Source organism: Aedes albopictus, chromosome 1 (assembly GCF_035046485.1).
Source record: "Aedes albopictus strain Foshan chromosome 1, AalbF5, whole genome shotgun sequence".
NCBI classification, from domain to species: Eukaryota; Metazoa; Arthropoda; class Insecta; order Diptera; family Culicidae; genus Aedes; species Aedes albopictus.
Genome location: NC_085136.1, coordinates 251,656,915 through 251,679,871, shown reverse-complemented (window position 1 = coordinate 251,679,871; position 22,957 = coordinate 251,656,915). Strand labels below are relative to the sequence as shown.

The 22,957-nt window shown below is 42.5% G+C and overlaps 1 protein-coding gene across 1 annotated transcript in view; it reads right to left on the bottom strand.

Moving 5' to 3' along the window:
• LOC134285645 (uncharacterized) overlaps nt 1-21,411 on the bottom strand; it is a 39,125-nt gene extending 17,714 nt beyond the window's left edge. Inside the window, exons 1-4 of the mRNA XM_062846846.1 lie at nt 21,080-21,411; nt 20,906-21,022; nt 20,723-20,850; nt 19,771-20,429 (exon numbers count right to left, since the gene is read on the bottom strand). Coding sequence (XP_062702830.1) covers nt 19,771-20,429; nt 20,723-20,850; nt 20,906-21,022; nt 21,080-21,171 — 996 coding nt within the window. The 5' untranslated portion in view covers nt 21,172-21,411. The remainder of the gene's footprint in view (nt 1-19,770; nt 20,430-20,722; nt 20,851-20,905; nt 21,023-21,079) is intronic.
• Between the last annotated feature and the right edge of the window lie 1,546 nt (nt 21,412-22,957).

Sequence of the window (22,957 nt, the reverse complement as noted above, 5' to 3'; positions counted from 1 at the left end):
CGTCGATTCTTCATACATACTGTTTTGTAAGACATACGAAAAGACACAGCCAGTTTTATTTAATTCTAAATAAAACAAATTTTCAATCAGGTAACAGTTGCAACTGGTCTTAATATCCCAAAAAAAAAAAAATTGGTGGTTCCATTTATATTTGAAAGGAAATACTTCATTTGGTAAGGAGCAGTTCATAAACTACGTAGACGTAATTTTGGGTATCTCAAACCACCCTCCCCCCTCGTAGACTTTGGCCAATATAAAGTTTTCGAAATTGGTATGGACCGTAGTATTTGGCCACTCTCCACTCCCTCCTATAGTCTACGTAGTTTATGGACATATACTGTCTTTTGTGCATATCTGTCCCATGTTGTAAATATTGAATTAACTTTAAAAGGTTTCATGGCGTGGCAATATATGACTTGCTATAAAAGCAACATAACACAGATATGCTTGGTAGAGCATCACAATAGCGAAGAAACTTGACCAATAATGCGTGTAAAAACTAGGAATAGCTATGGATTATATTAAACGAAATAAAGATATGAGATACAAATAATGAACGATGATTTGATAAGAGTGTAAAGGTCTTTTAATTTTTTGTAAACTAGTTTATAAACGAATAACTAAAGAACAACATAACAACAACAACAAAAAATAACATAAACAATGAAATCTAAATTTAAATTATTATGCGATACATGAAGGACGATTAATGTTGAGTTTCTTGGCCTTTGCAGTTTTCTTCGATGCCTTCTTCTGATCGTTCATGCTTTTAAAAGTACTGTTCATTTCTGTTAGCCGACATCCCATTAACATATTCAAATAACGATCAGTAATCTTAGCTGCACATTTTGGACACAATGCACTGAAAAGAAGGCTATCGTCGTTTTCTGCTTCTGCGGAATCAGCGTTGTCAGCATCCTTCGAAATATGAAATTTTTCATCAATCAACTTCTTCAGTTCAGCTTTAACTCCTATTGGGCTTTGCTTCAATAGCATGTCGAACTTCTCACCAAATATGTGGCATACTTCCTTGAAGTATTGGAAGATTGTATTTCCTGGTGTAACGATTTTAGAGGTCGGTGTGTATTTTTTTGATTCGGCAAGGAACGTCACATCTTCTGTTACCTTTTCCTCCAGTTTTCTCAAGCGATCTAAACAGTCCTTGTGGTTGATTGTACTGCACGCCCATCCGGTCGTCCAGTAGATGCTGGAAAGTTCATTCAGATCGTCTACTTGCTCCACTTCAACTCCATTGCATTCTTCTGAATCCGATGAACGCTTATACTGGCCGTTAACGAAGCCTATATTCTTGATTTCATTGTCATTGACAATAAACTTGCTCAAATCAGCTTCTACATTACCAACTTTTCCAGGAATCATGATTTGGTTAATAACTGCTGATTTGTAAGCGGACATAAATTGTGCGGCATCAGGATGGTTGTTGTTCACATTCTTCCATCGAATCGTTGAGAAAAAATGTTCCAGGCAGTCTTGCGATAAATTCCGTGTCCTTAAGAAAGTGAAATTGTACTTCGTTTGGAGTTCTTCCCAGAGCATGATGACAGCAGAAATATACAGCAACCATCCTTCAATGCAGTACGGTTTTCTTGATTGTTTCACTAGAGGCTTGAATTTTGATTCCTGTATAATTTTTAATATTAATTAATAACTATTACCTTGCATATTTGGTTACACTCAGAGCTTTATTTAACCCTCTAATACCCAAATTTTTGATTTTGATCTAAATATCATTTTTCGTCATCTAAAATCGATTTAAACATGTTTTGGAAGATGATTCTTTTTAATTCTCGATTTTGTGATTTTCGGGTTTTGATTTTTCTAATTTTTATTTTTGAACATCCAAACACTTTTATATTTTTCCTTGAAGCCTCTTTGGGATACCGATTTTTTGAGACGAAAACATTTTGAGATTTTAGGATTATTGTTGGAATATTTTTATTTTAAAATTTTTTCAATGAAAATTTTATTTTTCGTGTAATTTTAAGGAAAGTAATTTTAGAGTGTATTCGACTCCCTTAAACTATTCTACTATGATAGAATGATTTGGGAAAAATCTAAAATATGTTAATTTTAGCGATTCAATACAAAATAATCAATGATTTCTTAAAGGTGACTAAAACATCATTTTTTCAATGATTTTTCAAAAATGTAAATACGCTTTAGAAGACACCAAAAACCATTTTAAGATATACAAAACAGTCCTAAATATCACCCAAAAATATAAAAAAATTGATTGTCCACGAAACAAAAATTACAAAAATTCTCAAACTATACCCCGTCTAAAGGCGGGGTTGGGTATTAGAGGGTTAATAGTTATATTGTGTATTCGATTTCAAATTCTGTTTTAGAAATAAGAACTTACGCTTTTCACATTAGAACAGTTTTTATCAATGAAATACAAAGACTTGAGCGATTTCTTCATTTCTTGCATTACTTTTATGTGGTTACTCTTAGCCTGAATGGGTCTTTTGAGTTCCTGAACGAGATGCAATATGAATATTTATCTGTAATTATGAAATAGCTACATAAATTACTATAATTACCTTAGTTTCATTGAAAGTAGATGAATTAGCTATGTCGAAAAGTTGATCAAATTCCTCGCAATATTTGGCGGTATTGAGGGCATCGGCTGAAAGCTTTCCAGTGTGTACGTAAGAACGCAAACCGGCAGCTACGGACTGGCTCAATGTCTGGGCTGCTAATCCAACATTCATTTCAGCAAACTGGGCTAGTTTAATATGCTTATACTTCAAGCCAGGGACTGATCTTGGATGGGTTTTTACATCTTCCCAATACAGATCCACGACAGGGTTGTTAACGTTAATCAACGATTAACGGCGTTACGTTAACTCGTTAACGTTAATTGTAACGATTAACGTTTTTTGCGTTGATTTTTCAGGATCGTTGATCAACGTTAACGTTAACGCTGAGCGTTGAATTAACGTTACTGAGCGTTGAATTAACGTTAACGACTCCGTTGATTTTTACGTTAATTGTGCAATTTGACCGAAACTGACAGGCACAAAGCTTCTCTCGAGGTCGAGGAAATTTTCTTTACAAAAATCCCGGACTCATCGGAAATGTTTGGAGATGTTTTACTTTCAACTGCATTCTTGAAAAGCAAAAATATTGTTGAATAAAATTCCTAGAGAGCATGATGAAATCGGCAAAAATGTGGGCTAATTTCTGTTGAATTTGCTAGCACTGTTGATATTTATTTTTGTTTCTAAAAAATCATGACATTGACATTCACAAGGAATTTCGAAAATATTTGCCTTCTAGGTCAAATTTAAGAATTCTTCAAATTGTGTTTATTTTTAGTAGTTACAATAAGCAACGTCATATTATGCATTTATTTTGACCAGTCATAAGCTCCCGTGCACCATTATTGCTAACCCAACATTATATGTGGCAACTCTTTAAGCGACTCTTTGGAACTATGCCTAGTGCGCGAGGAGTTATTTGTCCACTAATGTGGGCGCTATCAAATGCGTAACGAGTCGGTTGACGATATTACAGCGTGCCTGGTCAGTTTAAAAGCATAATTGATGGGCGTATTGTGAAACAATTGCAATAAACACAAACTATAGAGAATGACCTCTTTAAATACTCACCGATGAAAAATACTCAATGGTCATCATTTCCATGGTAGGTAACACGACGTCTCAGGGAAGGTTCATTTATTATGTCCATAATTTTACTGGATTTCTAGACCCCCCTCCCCCCTCTGTCACGTTATTTCCCTATGGTCCACTGCACGAATTTATACTGGCCTGCTTACCCTCACACGAAATTTGACGTTTGAGCGGTGTCGGCACCTCTCAAACGTCAAATTTTCTGGGGGGGTAAGCAGGCCAGCATGAAATCGTGCAGTGGAACATACCTTCTACACGTACTGTCACACTTTCCTAGACCCCCCCTCTGTTGGACGTAATTTTTGAACGTTCCCTCACTTTGTACTCCATCATGTTTTTCTAAATATTAGAATATTGGGGTTGAAACAAAACTTCCACCGATGTATGGTTTTTCTTCGAAGTCCCAATCGTCCCAATAGGTAATGGTCCTATTCACTCTGGAATTTGTGGAGAAACGGGTTTCTTCATTTTGAATCTTGCATTACAACCAACTTAAACTGCTTGAATTTCTTGTTTAGTTAGATGTCCACCTGGTCCACTTCACAAACCAAACTTTGTTTTTGAGATACGCGATTGTGTTACCAAAAGTCAGTAGCTGTGTTGGTAAAATCACCAAACGTCTTTGGTGAGTAGTTTTGATGAGTTGCACTGTCAATTTTTTGTTGCGCGTGATTAATTCAAATGTTGCATGCTTGGATGGAAAATCAAGGTAACCCATTTTTGAAAAGTAGCAAAACAAACGTCAAAGATTTGGATGTTTCACGGATGTTATTGTAATTCTTCCTGCACTGAGGCAAAAATTTCTTAAGAAATTCATTACAGCAGTCTTATGAAAAATCTCATAAGAAGGCTCTTATGAAAATCATCAGTTATCTTATGAAACGTTGATCTGGAAAAACCAAACTTATTATTGCACTCCAACCATTCCAACTTTCGAAGCGTCGATGGGCGCATGAGTAAAGCACGCGTTCTCCGATCTCGACGTCCCTGGTTGGAATCCAGGTAGCGATTTTGTTTTATATTGCGCAAAAATATTTCATAAGACGTCTTATGAAATGATATCATAAGAATTTCTTATGGAAATCAAAACTTTTTCTTATGTCGAAATTTCATAAGACAAACTTATGACCTTCTTAAGATCAGTTTTCTCAGTGTGGTAATTCAGCCAAGTATCCTTTCAGCTCAATTTCAGCTGATTTTAATAGGAATTCCCTTTGGGATTTTCTCTTCGGTTTTGGTAAGATATTTCCACTAGGGATTCCGCAGGAAATTCCCTCTAGAGATTCTGCCAAGAGTTTCCTCTGGAGATTTGACTGGGAATTTCCTCGAGATTCCTCCGGGAATTCTGTCATGGGATTTTGTTTGGAGGATCCCGCTGGGATCTCCCTCTTGAGATTCCATCTGAAATCCTCTCGGAAGGTTCAGCCAGGAATTCCATCTGTAAATTCCAACAGAAATTCCCTCTGAAGATTCGGGAAAGAATTCTCTCTGAAGGTTCCGCCAGGAAATCTGTCTGGAGACTCCGTCAAGAATTCCGTCTTGAGATTTTAACAGGATTTCCCTTTAGAACAGGAATTCCCTTTGGGGATTCGGCAAAGAATTCTCTCTGACGATTCCGCCATGTTTTCCTCTGGAGATTCCGTTAAGAGCTTCTTATGAGGAACCGGTAACTCATTCCTGGCATTCCTCTGGTAATACCTTCTTGGGATTCCACCGGGAATCCCATCTGAGTATTCCGCCGGGAATTACATAGAGGAACTCCAGCCAAATCCATCTGGGACTTCGCCGGGGATTCTGTCAGGGGCTTTCGCCAGAATTTCCCTTTACAAATACAGTCAGGAATTTCCTTTGCAGACTCCGCCAGAAATTCTTTGGTGTAATGAGTTCCTTTTGTGGATTCCATAGAAGCTCCTTTTGAAGATTCCACCAGGAATTCCTCATGGTGATTCCAACTGGGACTCGTTTTGAGGTTTCCGCCAGGAATTTCCTTTGGAGATTCCTCCAGGATACCTTTTTGGGAATTCCGTAAAATGTAACCACTTAGGGAATCCCGCAGGAGATCCTTTTGGGTATTCCCAGAAGTTCTTTTCGAAGATTCCTTTGGGTATTTTCTCCAGCGATTCTTTCGTAAGTTCCCCAAGAGATTCCTCCAGAAGATCGTTTTGAGGATGGGGAATTCCTCCAGGAGTTTCCTCTGACGATTACCCAGCAATTCCCTCCAGAAATTTATCCAGGAGTTCCCTCAGAATATTCCTCCAAGAGTTCTCCCTGGCGAATCCTCCAAGGGTGCTTCCAATTGAACCTATCGTTTGTTCGATGAGTTACGTCGGTGGTGTCGCATCGATGTCACGCTACACGATAAGTTGTTCAACTGCAACAACCAGGCAGCTCATCAACCCATCGTAAGGTGGATCATGCTGAGCTGTTGAGCTACGCAGGGGAGCGAAAAGTAGGAAGCACAAATTTGACAGCTGACAGTTGTCAGGGTAGGCATTGGTAATCTCAGAAAAAGTCTGATGAATGAAATTTGCTGATGAGCCCTGTCATTTTTTTTACACGAGCACGATCGTTCCAAATTTTACTTGACACACGCTATAAAAAAAATTGGTCCGATCTACAATCTCTTATAGGCTTACTTAAAAGATATAACTCTGAAGGACATGTAATCGGTTCCGGAGGGTAATCACAGGGAACACATACAGATTTTCTTGTATAGTCTCGATATGACGGTTCAAATGCCGTGATTTCAGGAATTCCTTCAGAAACTCCTCTAAGAATTCCTTCAGATATTTCTCCAGGAACTCATCCCGAGATTCCTTCCGGAATTCCTTCAGAGATTCCTCCAGGAATTCCTTGAGGGATTCCTCCAGGAAGTTTTTCAGGGATTCCTTCATTGATTCATCTAGGAATTCCATTGAAGATTCCTCCGAAATTCCTTCAGGGACTCCTCCAGGAATTCCGACAGAGATTCCTCCACGAATTCCTTCAATGATTCCTTCACGAATTCCTTCAGGGATTCCTCCAGAAATTACTCCAAACATTCCTCCAGGAATTCCTCCAGGGATTCCTCCAGAAATTCCTTCAGGGATTCCTCCAGGATTTTTTTCAGAGATTCTTCCAGGAATTCCGTCTTGGATTCCTTCAAAAATTCCTTCAGGGATTTATCAAGGAATTACTACAGTGATTCCTCCAGGAATTGCTCCAGAGTTTCCTCCTGAAATTCCTTCAGGGATTCCTCCAGGAAGTTTTTCAAGAATTCCTTCATTGATTCATCTAGGAATTCCATCAGAGATCCCTCCGAAATTCCTTCAGGGACTCCTCCAGGAATTCCTTCAAAGATTTCTCCATGATTCCTCCACGGATTCCTTTAGGAATTCCTCCAAAAATTACTCCGAACATTCCTTCAGGAATTGCTCCAGGAATTTTTCTGGGATTCCTTCAGGAATTCCTTTTTTGATTTCTCCAAGAATTCCTTCAGGGATTGATCAAAGAATTACTACAGTGATTCCTCCAGGAATTGCTCCAGAGATTTATTCAGGAATTGCTCCAGAGATTTCTCCAGGAATTCCTTAAGATTCATTGATTTATCTAGGAATTCCAGCTGAGATTCTTCCGAAATTCCTTCAGGTACTCCTCCAGGAATTCCTTCAAACATTCCTCCAAGACTTCCTTCAGGGATTCATCCAGGAATTCCTTCATGGATTCCTGCAGAAATTCCTTCAGAGACTCCTCCAGGAAATTTTCAGGGATTCCTCCAGGAATCTTCTTGAATTCTTCCAAGAATTCCTTTATGGACTAATCAAGGAATTCCTTCAGAAATTCTTTCAGAAATTCCTCCAAAGATTCTTCCAGAAATTCCTTCAGGGATTTCTACAGGATTCATTCAGGGAATCCTCCAGAAAGTCTTTCAGGGACTCCTCCAGGATTCCTCCGGAGAATACAGCAATAACTCCTTCAGAGATTCTTTCAGAGATTACTCCACGGGTTACTTCAGGGAATCCTTGGGGGTTTCTCCAGGGATTCCTCCAGAAACTGTTTCAGGAGTTCCTTCAAGGATGCCTCCAGGGATTCCAAATGAATAATTTAATGGATTCCTTTAGAGATTCCTCAAAGGATTCCTCCAGGAATTCCTTAAGGAGTTCCGCCAGAAATTCCTTCAGGAATATCTTAAGTGGTTTATCTCAGGGAATCCATAGGGGATTTCTCCAGGGATTCTTGCAAGGGTTCCTCCAGGGATTGCATCGAGGATTCCTCTATGAATTCCTTCAGGGGTTCCGCCAGAGATTCCTCCAGTGATTAATTAAGGATTATTTCATGGATTCCTCAGAAGATTACTCCAGAGATTCCTCAAGGGATTCCTACAGGGTTTTTTTCCAGTTATTCCACAAGGGATTCCTTCAGGGATTCACGTAGGGATTCCTCCACTTATTTCTTCAGAGATTCCAACAGGAATTTCCTCCGGAGAGTCGTGCAGCAATAACTCCGGTTTCCATTCCTCTAAGAATGTCATCAAATACTCCTACAAGGGTTCTTTTAGGGATTACTCCAGGGATTCCTCCAGAGATTTCTCAAAGGATTCTTAAAAAAAAATCCTCCAGAGATTTATTAAAGGACTCCGCCTGGTATTCCTCCAGAAAGTCCTTCGAAAATTTCTCTGAGGAATACCATGCAAAATCCCAGGAGGTATTTCTGTAAGAATCCCTGAGGGAATTCCTTCAGGAATTCCTGAAGGAATTAAAGGAGGTATCTCGTAATGAATCCTTATAGGAATACCTGGGGAAAATTCCGGAGGAATTTCTAGAGGACTCCACAGCGGAATTCGTGGAGGAATTTCTGAAGGAAACCCGGAGGTATTCCTGGAGGAATCCCTGAAGAATTTGTGGAAGAATCCAAGGAGGAATTCTCAGAGAAATTTCTGGAAAATTTCCCGGAAGAATTTTTGGAAAAATTCCCGGAAAATTTCTGAAGAAATTCCCGGAAGAACTCCAGGAGAAGTCCCCGGGGGAATTTAAAAGGAATCGCCGGAGTAATCCCCGGCGGATTCTCTGAAGGAAGCCCTGGAACAATTTCTGAAGGGATCTCCGGAGGAAGTTCTAGAGGAAACCCTGGACGACTTCTTGGAGGAATCCCTGAATAAATTCAGGAGGAATACCCATAGAAGGATTCCCGGAAAACTTTTTGCAGTAATTTCTGGAGAAATTTTTCGGGGATATTCTTGGAAGAATTCTCGGAGTAATCTCCGGAAGATATCCGGAGCAATTCCTGGAGCAATCCCCGGAAGAACTCCTGGAGAAAATCCCATACGAATTCCTGGAGGAATCTGAATTTTTTTTTGGAGAAATTCCCAGAGGAATTCCAGGACAAAATCCCGAAAAAAATTCCAGAACAAGTCCTCGGTGGAATTCCTGGAGATATCTCAGTAGGCATTACTGGACAAATACCCGAGGAAATTCCTGGAGGAATACTCTAAGAAATTTCTGGAGGAATCCCCGGAGGAATTCCTGGAAAAAACACCGGAGTAATTCTTGAAAGAATCCCTGGGGGAATCTTCCAAGGAATTCCTGGGGAAATCTAAGAAGCAATTCTTGGAGGAATCTCCAGAGCAATTTCCGGAAGAACTCCTGGAGGAAATCCTAAAGGAATCTCTAGAGGAATTCATGGAGGAATCCCCGGAGGAATTCCTTTAGAAATTTCCCCAGCAATTCCTATAAAATTTCCCGGAGAAATTCCTGGAGTAAACCTCCGCCGGGAAATTCCTGAAGGAATCCCAAGAATAATCCCCGAAAGATGACTTGAGGAATTTCTGGAGGAATTCCCAGCGAAAACCCCGGAGGAATTCTTGGAGAAATCTCTGAAGAATTTCTGGAGGAATCCACGGATAAATCCCCGATAAAAATCCAGGAAGAGTCCCCGGAGGAGTTCCTAGAGGAATCCATGGAAGAATCTCTGGAATTCCCACTGAAGATTTTTTTCAGAAATTCCTCCCGGCATTCTCCCAGGAAATCCATCAGCGATTCTTCCATGAATTCCTTCGGGAATTTCTCCTGGAATTTTTCCGGGGACTCCTAATAAAATTCCTCTTGAATTTCTCCTGGGATTCCTCCGCGAATTTCTCCAGAAATTCCTACTAATGATTTTTCCTGGATTTCTTCCGGATATTCCTCCAGCAAATTTTTCGGGCTTTCTCCAAGAAATTCCGTTGGGGATTACTCACAGGAAAACTAAAGGAATTCCTCCGGAGATTCCACCAAGAATTGCTACTAGGATTCCCTCAGAAATTTCCTAGTGGATACATGTAATTCCTCTTGGAATATCCACAGGGAATTCATCCACGAATTCCCACAAGAGATTCCTCCAGATATTCTTCTGGGGATTTCATCAGGAATTCCCAACGAGAATTCCTCCAGGAATTCCCACCGAGGAAACCTCCAAGAGTTCCCACCGAGGATTTGTCCAAAAATTCCTCCAGGGATTTTTCTGATAGAACCCCAGAAGAAATTCTGAAGAAATCCAAAGAGGAGTTCCTGGAGAAATTGCCTGAGAAATTCGAAATGAAATTCCAGGAGAAATTTCCGGAGTAATTCCTGGAGTTATACACAGCGGAATTCCTGGGAGAACCCTCGAATAAAACTGCTGGAGAAATACCCGGAAGAGTTCCTGGAAGAATCTATAGTAGAATTCCAGAAGGCATTTCTAGAAGCTGAAATCATGAAGAAATTCCTGAAGGAATTCCTGTAGGAATCCCCGGCGGAATTTCTGGAGTTATCCACTGCGCAATTCCTGGGAGAATCCCTGAAAAAATGCTGGAGGAAAACTCGGAGGAATTCCTGGAGGAAATTATATTAGGAATTCCTGGAGAAACTCCCGGATGAATGCCTGGAGAAATTTCTAGAGGATTTTCCGGAGAAATTTCCGAAGGATTTCCTGGAGAAATTCCCGTAGGAATTCCTGTGGTTATCCCCGGAGGAATTTCTGGGAGAATCCCCGATAAAAGTGCTGGAGGAATTTGTAGTAGGATTTCCTGGAGGAAATCCAAGAGAAGTCCTCGGAGGAATCCCGGAGGTATACCAGGAGGTGATCCCGGAGAAATTCCAGGAGGAATCCTAGAAGGAATTTATGGAGAAATTCTTGAAGGATTTCATGGAGGATTTCCGGGAAAAATCCCTGAAGGGATTCCTGGTCAAATCCCTGGAGGAATTCCTGGACAACTTCCAGGACAAATTCAAGGAAGAATTCCCGGAGAAAATCCTGAAGCAAATCTCGGACGAATTCCAGGAGGAGTCCCCGGAAGAATTTCTAGAGAAAACCTCCAAGGAATTTCCGAAGCATTTGCTGCAGTGATTCTCGGCTGAATTCCTGTAGAAATTCCCGGTGGAATTTCTGGGAGAATCCCCGAAAAAAAAAAATGCTGTAGGAATACCCGAAGGAATTCCTGAAAAAAATCTATTGTAAAAAAACCCTGGAAAAATTTCCGGAGGAACTCCTGGAGAAATTCCTGGTATTCCTGGAGTTATCCTCAGAGAAATTTTTGGGAGAATCCCTGAAAAAATGCTGAAGCAATTCCCGGAGGAATTCCAGAAAGAGATCCCATAGGAATTCCTGTAGTTATCCACAGCGGAATTCCCGGAATTCCTGGAGGAATTCCCGGAGGAATCCCTGGAGGAATTACCGGAGGAACCCCTGGAGGAATTCCCAGTGGAACCCCTGGAGGAATTCCCGGAGGAATCCCTAGAGGAATTCCCGGAGGAATCCCTGGAGGAATTCCCGGAGGAATCCCTGGAGGAATTCCCGGAGGAATCCCTGGAGGAATTCCCGGAGGAATCCCTGGAGGAATTCCCGGAGGAATCCCTGGAGGAATTCCCGGAGGAATCCCTGGAGAAATTCCCGGAGGAATCCCTGGAGGAATTCCCGGAGGAATCCTTGGAGGAATTCCCGGAGGAATCCCTGGAGGAATTCCCGGAGGAATCCCTGGAGGAATTCCCGGAGGAATCCCTGGAGGAATTCCCGGAGGAATCCCTGGAGGAATTCCCGGAGGAATCCCTGGAGGAATTCCCGGAGGAATCCCTGGAGGAATTCCCGGAGGAATCCCTGGAGGAATTCCCGGAGGAATCCCTGGAGGAATTCCCGGAGGAATCCCTGGAGGAATTCCCGGAGGAATCCCTGGAGGAATTCCCGGAGGAATCCCTGGAGGAATTCCCGGAGGAATCCCTGGAGGAATTCCCGGAGGAATCCCTGGAGGAATTCCCGGAGGAATCCCTGGAGGAATTCCCGGAGGAATCCCTGGAGGAATTCCCGGAGGAATCCCTGGAGGAATTCCCGGAGGAATCCCTGGAGGAATTCCCGGAGGAATCCCTGGAGGAATTCCCGGAGGAATCCCTGGAGGAATTCCCGGAGGAATCCCTGGAGGAATTCCCGGAGGAATCCCTGGAGGAATTCCCGGAGGAATCCCTGGAGGAATTCCCGGAGGAATCCCTGGAGGAATTCCCGGAGGAATCCCTGGAGGAATTCCCGGAGGAATCCCTGGAGGAATTCCCGGAGGAATCCCTGGAGGAATTCCCGGAGGAATCCCTGGAGGAATTACCGGAGGAACCCCTGGAGGAATTCCCAGTAGAACCCCTGGAGGAATTCCCGGAGGAATCCCTAGAGGAATTCCCGGAGGAATCCCTGGAGGAATTCCCGGAGGAATCCCTGGAGGAATTCCCGGAGGAATCCCTGGAGGAATTCCCGGAGGAATCCCTGGAGAAATTCCCGGAGGAATCCCTGGAGGAATTCCCGGAGGAATCCCTGGAGGAATTCCCGGAGGAATCCCTGGAGAAATTCCCGGAGGAATCCCTGGAGGAATTCCCGGAGGAATCCTTGGAGGAATTCCCGGAGGAATCCCTGGAGGAATTCCCGGAGGAATCCCTGGAGGAATTCCCGGAGGAATCCCTGGAGGAATTCCCGGAGGAATCCCTGGAGGAATTCCCGGAGGAATCCCTGGAGGAATTCCCGGAGGAATCCCTGGAGGAATTCCCGGAGGAATCCCTGGAGGAATTCCCGGAGGAATCCCTGGAGGAATTCCCGGAGGAATCCCTGGAGGAATTCCCGGAGGAATCCCTGGAGGAATTCCCGGAGGAATCCCTGGAGGAATTCCCGGAGGAATCCCTGGAGGAATTCCCGGAGGAATCCCTGGAGGAATTCCCGGAGGAATCCCTGGAGGAATTCCCGGAGGAATCCCTGGAGGAATTCCCGGAGGAATCCCTGGAGGAATTCCCGGAGGAATCCCTGGAGGAATTCCCGGAGGAATCCCTGGAGGAATTCCCGGAGGAATCCCTGGAGGAATTCCCGGAGGAATCCCTGGAGGAATTCCCGGAGGAATCCCTGGAGGAATTCCCGGAGGAATCCCTGGAGGAATTCCCGGAGGAATCCCTGGAGGAATTCCCGGAGGAATCCCTGGAGGAATTCCCGGAGGAATCCCTGGAGGAATTCCCGGAGGAATCCCTGGAGGAATTCCCAGAGGAATCCCTGGAGGAATTCCCGGAGGAATCCCTGGAGGAATTCCCAGAGGAATCCCTGGAGGAATTCCCGGAGGAATCCCTGGAGGAATTCCCGGAGGAATCCCTGGAGGAATTCCCGGAGGAATCCCTGGAGGAATTCCCGGAGGAATCCCTGGAGGAATTCCCGGAGGAATCCCTGGAGGAATTCCCGGAGGAATCCCTGGAGAAATTCCCGGAGGAATCCCTGGAGGAATTCCCGGAGGAATCCCTGGAGGAATTCCCGGAGGAATCCCTGGAGGAATTCCCGGAGGAATCCCTGGAGGAATTCCCGGAGGAATCCCTGGAGGAATTCCCGGAGGAATCCCTGGAGGAATTCCCGGAGGAATCCCTGGAGGAATTCCCGGAGGAATCCCTGGAGGAATTCCCGGAGGAATCCCTGGAGGAATTCCCGGAGGAATCCCTGGAGGAATTCCCGGAGGAATCCCTGGAGGAATTCCCGGAGGAATCCCTGGAGGAATTTCCGGAGGAATCCCTGGAGGAATTCCCGGAGGAATCCCTGGAGGAATTCCCGGAGGAATCCCTGGAGGAATTCCCGGAGGAATCCCTGGAGGAATTCCCGGAGGAATCCCGGAGGAATCTCTGGAGGAATTCCCGGAGGAATCTCTGGAGGAATTCCCGGAGGAATCCCTGGAGGAATAACCGGAGGAATCCCTGGAGGAATTCCCGGAGGAATCCCTGAAGGAATTCCCGGAGGAATTCCTGGAGGAATTCCCAGAGGACTCCCTGGAGGGTTTCCCGGATGAATCCCTGAAGGAATTCCCACAGAAATCCTTGAAGGATTTGCCGCAGGAATCCCTGAAGGAATTCCCGGAGGAATCCCTGATAGAATTCCCGGATGAATCCCCCGAAAAATTCCTGGAGTTATCTCCAGAGTAATTTCAGGCAGAACCCCAAAAAAATGCTGAAAGAGCCCGGAGTAGTTCGTGGAGTTATATTCAGAGAAATTCCCTGAAGAATCACTGAAAAAAATGCTTTAGCAATATCCGCAAGAACTCGTGCCGGAATCACTGGAGGAATCCCCGAATAATGTCAGAAGGAATTCCTGGAGAAATTCCCGAAAAAAAAATCCAGGATGAGTTTTCGGAATCTTCGGTGGGAATAACACCAGGCGGGAATAGCTGGATTGGAAACCCATGAGGAATCCCCGGAGAAATTCCTGGAGGAATCCTTGGGTGATTTTCTGGAGGAATTCGCGGAGAAATTTCTGGAGTTATTCCCAGAGAAATTTGTGGAAGAATCCTAGAAAAGATTGCTGAAAGAGAACCGGAGGAATTCCTGGATGAATCCCCGGAGTATTTTTTTTTTTGAGAAATTTCCAGAGGAATTCGAGGAAGAGTCCTTGAAGCAATTCCTGGAAGAATCTCCGTATGAATTCCTGGAAAAATCTACGGAGGAAATGCAGGAGGAATCTACGGAGGAATTCCTAGGTGAATTCACGGTGATATTCCTGAAGGAATCCTAGGAAGAATGACCGGGAGAAATTCTGGAGGAATGCTTTGTGGAATCCCCAGTGAAATTCCTGGAAGAGTCGCCGGTGGACTTCTTGGAGGAATCCACGGTAGAATTCCTTGAGGAATCTCTAATGGATGTACCGAAGGAATTTCAGGAAGAGCCATTAGGTCATATGAATAAAGTTGAGTAAATTCTCTTGTGAAGCCGTGAGTAAATTCTCTATGTGAAGCCGTGGAGCAAATCTCTGTGAACCTTCACAGGGATCTGAGTAAAGCGGAATTACTCAGTTCTATTCATATGGCCTATTGGAGGAATTCCTGGAAGTATCCTTGAAGGAATCCCCGTAGGAAGCCCAGGAAGAATCTCCAAAGGAATTCATGGAGGAATTTGCAGAGAAATTTTCGGAGGAACTCCCGGTGGAATCCTCGGAGAAATTCCTGAAAGAATCCTCGGAGGAATTTCTGGAGGAATCCTCTGTGGAAGTGCTGTATTAGTGCTAAAAGAATTCCTGAAGGAAGCCCTAGAGAAATTCTAGGAGGAATCGCTAGAGGAATTCATGGAAAAAATCCCCGAATGTATTCCTAAAGTTATATAAGCGCAGTTTCGAGTTCAAAAGGAATCGCTCAAGAAACATCTTGACCGATTCCTGGCAGAAACTTTCTACGGTGACTGCCATTTGAATTGTCATTTCTTCGCAACTGCGTACTGCAAAACGAAAAACGGTTTCTTGGGCGATTCAGGCAAGGAATTTCCCATGCATCAAGATAGGCCGAGAAATTCCTTCTGAACTGCAAACAGCCCTATCAGTCTATGGCCCTATACAGTGGAATTCCTGGAAGAATACCCCAAAAAAATGCTGGAGGAATACCCAGAGGAATTCCCGGAAGAGTTTCTGGTGGAATTCCTGGAGGAATTCCCGGTAGAATCCGTTGAGGAATCTCTACTGGAATTACCAGTGGAATTCCCGGAGTAATTGCAGGCAGAGTCGTCTGAGGAATTCCTGGAGAATCCTTGAAGGAATCCCCGCAGGAAGCCCTGGAGGAATCTCCGAAGGAATTCTTGGAGAAATTTCCAGAGAAATGCCCGGAGGAATCCTCGGAGAAATTCCTGGAATAATCATTGGAGGATCCCTGTAGGAAGCCAAGGAGGAATCTCCGAAGGAATTTCCAGCGGAATTTCTGGAAAAATTCCTGGTGGAATCTTCAGAGAAATTCCTGGAAGAATCACCGGCGGAATTCTTGGAGGAATCCATTTCTGGGAGAATCCCCGGAAGAATTCCTTGTGGAATCCCTGGCGGAAATCCCTCGATAAATCCCCGGTAGAATTGCTGTTGGTATTCCCTGTAAAATTCCTGAAGGTATTTCTCTCTAGGGATTCCTGTTGAAATCCCAAAAGAATTCCTAGAAGAATTTTCGGAAATATATTCGGAATCCCTACGAGAATCCCCGAAAAATATACTGGAGGAATACCCGGAGGAATTCCAGGAGGAGTAGGAATCTTCGGATTAGTTTCAGGAGGATTTTTCGGTGAGAATTCCTGATGGAATTCCCGGTGAAATTATTGATGAATCCTAGGAGAAATTCCTGGAGTTATCTGGAATTCAGCTAGGAGAATCTGCGAAAAAATTGCTTGAGTAATACTCGTAGAAATTCTCCAGTAGTTACTTGCAATAATTCTTTGGCAATTTCTAGCCCTACCGCTCCCGCAATGTCAGGGAATCTTACATTCTTTCTTTCAGAGGAATTTTTCATCAATTCCCACTTCGAAATCTTTCAGTAATTCCAGCTGAGAATTTTTCCTGCAGTCTTTTCCGGGGAAATCTCAAGGCGAATGCTAGGAATCCTGTTTAAATCCTTTGGGAGAATTCATCACCGTTAATATACGAGGAGCTTCTAAAGGATTCCTTATGAGCACTGGTCCAGCAATTCCTCCGGTTAATTAATTAACTGTTTCAGCCGCCGCAGTGTCTAAAATAAATTAGCCTGTGCAGCCTTTGATGCTTTCTTGCTCTCTCCCACAGGAAATTTGACTTTTACTGAGGGCCCCGTTGTCAAATTTTTCGAAGGAGTGAGGAAGACAGCACATAATGGTGCAAAGGCTAATTCAATTTGTTGTTATTTACATCTGCAATTTTCTAACCAAATTAGCCTGAGCCTTCTTTGATAAAATGGCTGGTTGTTGCAGAAGAAACTTATCGTGTGGCATGACATCGTACCGGTGCAACTCATCAAACAAACGATAGGTTCAATTAACAACTCGCCTAGTGAAAATTTTTTTGCATTTTTTGACATGTCTACTGCGATTAAAAAAACATTGCATCAAGCTCGAATCAACCTCCTTCGTTAGCACAATAATAAATGAAATACTTATTTCATAATAAATACAAAATAAGAATAAGCTCTCATCTCAAAGATGCAACGTGACTAGCTAAACAGTGAACCGATATCTACCGTCATCAGAGTGAGTTTACCATAAAAGGGATTCCCAGGCCCTGAGCCGTGGAATGTATGTTATTTAATTATTACGCCAGGTCTATCTATACCATGGCTGGATGTGATCAGGCCAGAGAAACTCGGAATGAACTGCGCGTGCCGATCCAAACTACACAGATCGAAATCGCCGGCCAGGCCAAATGCGAGGCCAGATGACTACACAAAAATCTTTACAAACAATATTCATCCTGGCACCTTTAGGAAGCACTGCCAGCCAACACTATCGTGTCTTTTTCATATCACAGTGAGTAATTAACGGTTGGATTAACGCTATTCGTTAACGTTGATTTAACGCATCCCGTTGACGTTAACGTTAATTACCACAAAAATTAACGCAACGCCGTTGACGTTGATTTCGGCGAAAATTAACGTCAACGGCGTTAATCGTTGATTAACGTTAACAACCCTGATCCACGATGTGTTGAAACGAACACACGTTGCCGTTGTAAACGGCATTATGACGGAGCAGATTGTTTCGAATTGATTTATGCAGATGTGGGGCGTCATAACAGCAATATACTTTTTCTCCATCAATTTCAAAATATGGTTTATCTTCAGATACTTGAAAGACGTTGGTGAACATGGCTCGGTTGGTAGAGTTTTGGTCGCACACTACCATTTTTGGAATAAATCCTGCTGATCTAATTTTGACTAATGCCTCTTTTACTATGGATCCCAACTGTTTTCCATCCAAGTTGCTGCAGAAAAAGTATCCGATTGCTTGTTTGATACCGCTTTTCATGGTTTTTATCATCAAAGTCAAGCAGGACTTTGCCCTTACTTTGACGTCGCTGCCCTGTTGGTTTGGTAATTTGGTTGGGAAACCAAGTATGTAATCGGGATCGGCGTTAGCGACATATTTTTTTTTTTTTTTTTTTTTTTTTTTTTTTTTTTTTTTTTTTTTTTCAAAGTGATTACGGCGGTAGCAACACTGTGCTTATGTTCTACACCGCACCCTTTCCCTACATTTGCCTCTAGGAGCCTCTATTTTTGTTTCAACACACAGAAGTACGTAGGCGTGCGTGGCCCAAGTCGACACTGTTTTGGCCTGCGTTGAACAAAAATAGTTTTAATAAAAGTTTTCCTTTTTACTCTTTTTGTCAATTGTTTTTTGTAGTATGGTCCATGTATTTAGTTAGGTTCTTGTCAACTTGTTATATGAAGTAGATCTCCAAGGTAATAGTCAATTAAGTCATTCTGGTCTGTTCTATTATAGCAGCTTTAGTCTTTGCTTTATTGAAGTGTAGTTTTATTGGAAATATGCTGAATGTAGTTATTAAAAAGAGACGAGAGAGGAGATTAACGAAAACACGTTTGTTCGGTCGGATGTCCATTGCGTAGAAAGTCAAGGAAAATAGGTTTCTTTATTGTCAGTTGTTATGTAATCCTCGCTTGAAGCACTCCCCGTGAGAACCCTGTCATCTGTACACCAACTAATCCGTATCTTCGTACACAGCTAAATGCTGTACTGTCAACCGGCGAAAAGCCTATAGGGTAAATATTAAAAAATGAATAATAATGCTGTCTAGCGCATTGTTTCCTATCGGCCACTATTTTAGTCTAGTCCCAACTGCAAGCTTTTTTTTCAATCTTAGCGTCAATTGTCTTCTAGATACTTCTAGATAGATTCGTCGAATCAGTCGAACCCGTATGTTAAAATATAGTCGATTCTGTGTCAAACTGTTTTCTTGATTTCTACTTCTCTGTGTTCATCTCTTGTGTCCTTAAATTGTCATCGGTGAAAAACCCACAGAAACATGTAACTGAACTCCTGATATTTTTCTGTTGGTGTCATAACACCATCTAAGAGATAAACAAAAATACGCCAACAAAGTTGGTCAGTTGATTGTAATAAAACAAAAATTGCTTGTCAACTATTATGTATTCATCCCCCTACAAATACTATGGAAAATATTCAAATTCGTTCTGTCCTATCGGTTCCTACCTCGATAAACCATGTCATTTTCTCATGCGTGGTCTAGAAATGTCAACCTATTCATACAAAAGTAACGTTGTTCAGTTAATAAAAAGCAGTCAGCTTTTGTCCAAAATGTCACGTCGAACGCATTGATGTCAACAATGCGTTTAAATGTTCGCACGTTAGCTTCGAATCTATCAGCACAATTAAGTGCTGCAAAACTCCTTTCCACTATTAATTCGTCGGTTGATTTTAATTGCATTATTTAAAGAAAAATATGACCAACTAACATTGTAAAAAATCGAAAAAGCGACTATCACATTAATAAATTACTAATCAAAATCAACCGAGAAACGTGGGAAATAGAGCCCAAACAACATTTTGAAGTCAGCTGGCTGTAAAAGGTTCCAAAACCTGTCACAAATCCTATAATACTTTTATTAGGATTTGTAATGATCATCAAAACCTTCTCTAAACCCACCGACTTGGAACTATTGCTTGGGAATAGACTCTACTGAGCCCTGGCGGTTCCTCCGTGTTTATCGAGCATGTCTGATGCATATGATCAGCCATACTCCATCTGCATCAGCCGGTTCGTGATGAACCGTTGGAGGTGCATTAAAGTGTTAAAAAGGTGATATGTTTCACTAAAGAACACTACATTACAATAATCAAAATGAAACTCCTTCACTTTAATACCGTCAACCCCTGCGAACTTGGCCAGGGAGATCGGCGTTAGCGACATATGAAACCTTTTCAGTTATTGCCATTTCGTCTAAAAACAGTGTGACCACTCTCTCATCTTCCGGTAGTGTTTCAGATTTGATTTTCAGTAATTTCAAAATATTTTCTGAGAACCCATCTTTAATTTCTATTTTCGATAGCCATTTCTTCATTGTGCTCACTGACGGTAAGCGAAAGAATGTGCGCATTTGTCGATACGCTTTTGGAGAGCAATAGTTTACAACTAATGCCATGTTCCTCATTTTATCTGTGTATCTGGCCCCTTTAAGCTTCCTATCTTTATTTTTCTGAAGTTCGACCAGCAATGGATCCCGCAATACTGAGACCTGAGATGTCGTGGGCCGTTGACGATAATTTGCACGCAGCCTCCGAATAATGTTATTCTTTTTAATCAACAAACTCGCTTTCTTTCTCAGATCTAGTTTCAATTTTGAGTTCTCTTGTTGCAGATCATTTATTTTTTGTTTCATTTTCATGTATTCCGACCAATTGAAAAAGTAATCATGGTCATGTTCCACTGCACTCGTATCGACGTGCAATTTCCTCTTTTTGCAAGGGAAATTGAAAGTCTCCTTATCATCATCGACAACGATTTCACCAGCAACATTGTCCAAATCGAAATCGTAGACTTCTAAAAAACGATACAAATGTGTGATAAGTATTGCTATGCATATATCATTCGTGCAGTTGGAATCTGGAGTTTTTGACACATGAAAATCGATTTCTCTTCCAAACCGTGTGTCATACACGTACGACGGGCATTAAGCGCTGGATAGAAAACCAGATCCGCTGTCCAGCGCAGCGTGTTCGACGTTAGGTTTTCCGTCTGGTTTAAACAAATAATTTTCATGTGTGGGGAAACTTCGGGTTTCAACCGCAACGACAATAGAGTAATTCATAAGCATGTATGTAATTCAAAAATACCTTCTAATGCGCAAACGTCCATCTCACATTCTCGGAAATCATCATGCTCCTCATCCATTGAGACATCATTGGAGGATTCAGCTGAGTTCAACGCTCCTTTGCGAATTGGCACAGCGTGTGGCTTAAGCCTTTAAAAAAGAATGGTTTATTTAGTTGCAAAAATACTGTGCTTTTAAAACATACCCTTGTGAATAATTTCGGTTATTAATGAAGTCCGTATCCACGAAATGGTCAGAGCAAATAAAACTGTTTTTAGTGACGGCATCGTTTTCACAAAAAGATTTCCATACGTCGAAATTTCTGAAAGCAACATAAATTAGCTGAAAATAACGATTGCATAATTTGCAAAAGAAATACCTGTGTTTTCCAGAAACTCTGAAAAATGATTTTGTCGACGCACCTACAGCTCCTTTTACACAACCGGAAACAGCGCATCTTCGCGAACTCATTTTAAAATAACTAGTATTATGCTTTTACGACGATGGACATAAAACAACGTTGGACATTGAATTCTGTTTCAGGAATTTCCGATCCTACCAAGTGTCGCGTAAACAAATAACAACGCATGGCAACCATAACAACATATCAGCTATGAAAATCTAAGCATACTTGTGCCACTATTTTACTTCTATAATTGCTCGCAAGCTTGCTGATGGCGCTGCAGTTATGTTTCCAAATAAAGGATGAAGTTGAGGGGGTCTGGTTTGGCTTTTCTCTTTTTTCTTTTCAGATCGGGAGAATGAGTTCTTGCGACGGCAAGTTAAAAGACCCGCGATTGACGCCGGGGCGGGGTTGTATTGTTGTGGTGCGCGTTTTGGACTGTCCGCGGGGTCCGTTGCCGGCCGTTCGACGTCGCCCGTATCGTTTTGTTGTTGTTGGTTCTATGGTGGTATTCTGCGCAAGTTTCGTGGAGTTTAGTGATAAGAAAATAAGTGTTAAGAGATAAGGGGTTTCTTGGAAAAGTTATAATTACAGTGTTATGCCAAAGTGAAAGTTTGGCGTGTTTTTACGGTAGAACAAAAATAAATCCGTGGTGATCAAGGGGAACAACCAGTGCCGTGACCGCACGGCTCTACATATGGAAAATTAAGGACGAAAACGGCTTTCCTGGGAAGCTGACTAGACTGATTAAAGCAACGATGGACGGTGTGCAAAACTGCGTAAGTGTTTCGGGTGAACTATCCAGTTCATTAGAATCTCGCCGGGGACTGCGACAAGGTGATGGACTCTCATGCCTACTCTTTAATATCGCTCTGGAAGGTTTGATGCGACAAGCCGGGCTCAACAGCCGGAAAACGATTTTCACAAAATCCGGACAATTTGTGTGCTTTGCGGAAGTAGAATAACTAGCCACAGAAGTCCAATGTCGCGACTATTCGTGTGACTAACATCTAGTTTGCCACGCCTTTACAGCGTCAGTAGCGGTACTAGAAGTGTCAAATAAATTTTATTTACCAAAGCAAAAGATCCTCTGGATAGTTAAAAACAATCAGTTATAACAATTAAAGTTATAAATTTAATGAAATAGGAAAAGTGACTACAGCGCCATCGGAGTTCTAGTGTATTTCTATTTTTGCGGACGACATGGACATTATTGCTAAGGACGATCTTCGGCGGTGTGCAGGAGAACGGTGTGTGGCGGAGAAGGATGAACCACGAGTTCGCTGCACTTTACGGCGAACTCAGCATCCAGAAGGTGGCCAAAGCCGGAAAGATACGGTGGGCAGGACATGTTGCAAGAATGCCGGACAACAACCCTGCAAAGCTGGTGTTTCCAACTGATCCGGTTGGCACAAGAAGGCGTGGAGCGCAGAGAGCACGATGGGCGGGTCTGATGGAGCGTGACCTGGCGAGCATTGGGCGCGACCGAGGATGGAGAGCGGCAGCCACAAACCGAGTATTGTGGCGTACTATTGTTGATTATGTCTTGTCTTAATGATGTTGAACAAATAATGTATGTAGGTAACCGACAATGGAATTTATTTGCCAAAGCATGTTATTCTTCCTCATCGGCGTATTCGGTTGCGTGTTGGTTGTATTTGCTGAAGCTCTGTTGTCGATTGAAAAAATCTTTGTTTCAATGTTGTGATAAGTAAATAAAATTCATCCGGTCATAAATAAACAAACGCTTTACCGTTTGTAATAACTACAATTCCAAATCAGCGTCGGTGCGTACTAAAATTAACTGTTTAATTTGGTGAACTGTTGTGATAGTTCTGAGGAACAATGGCGAAA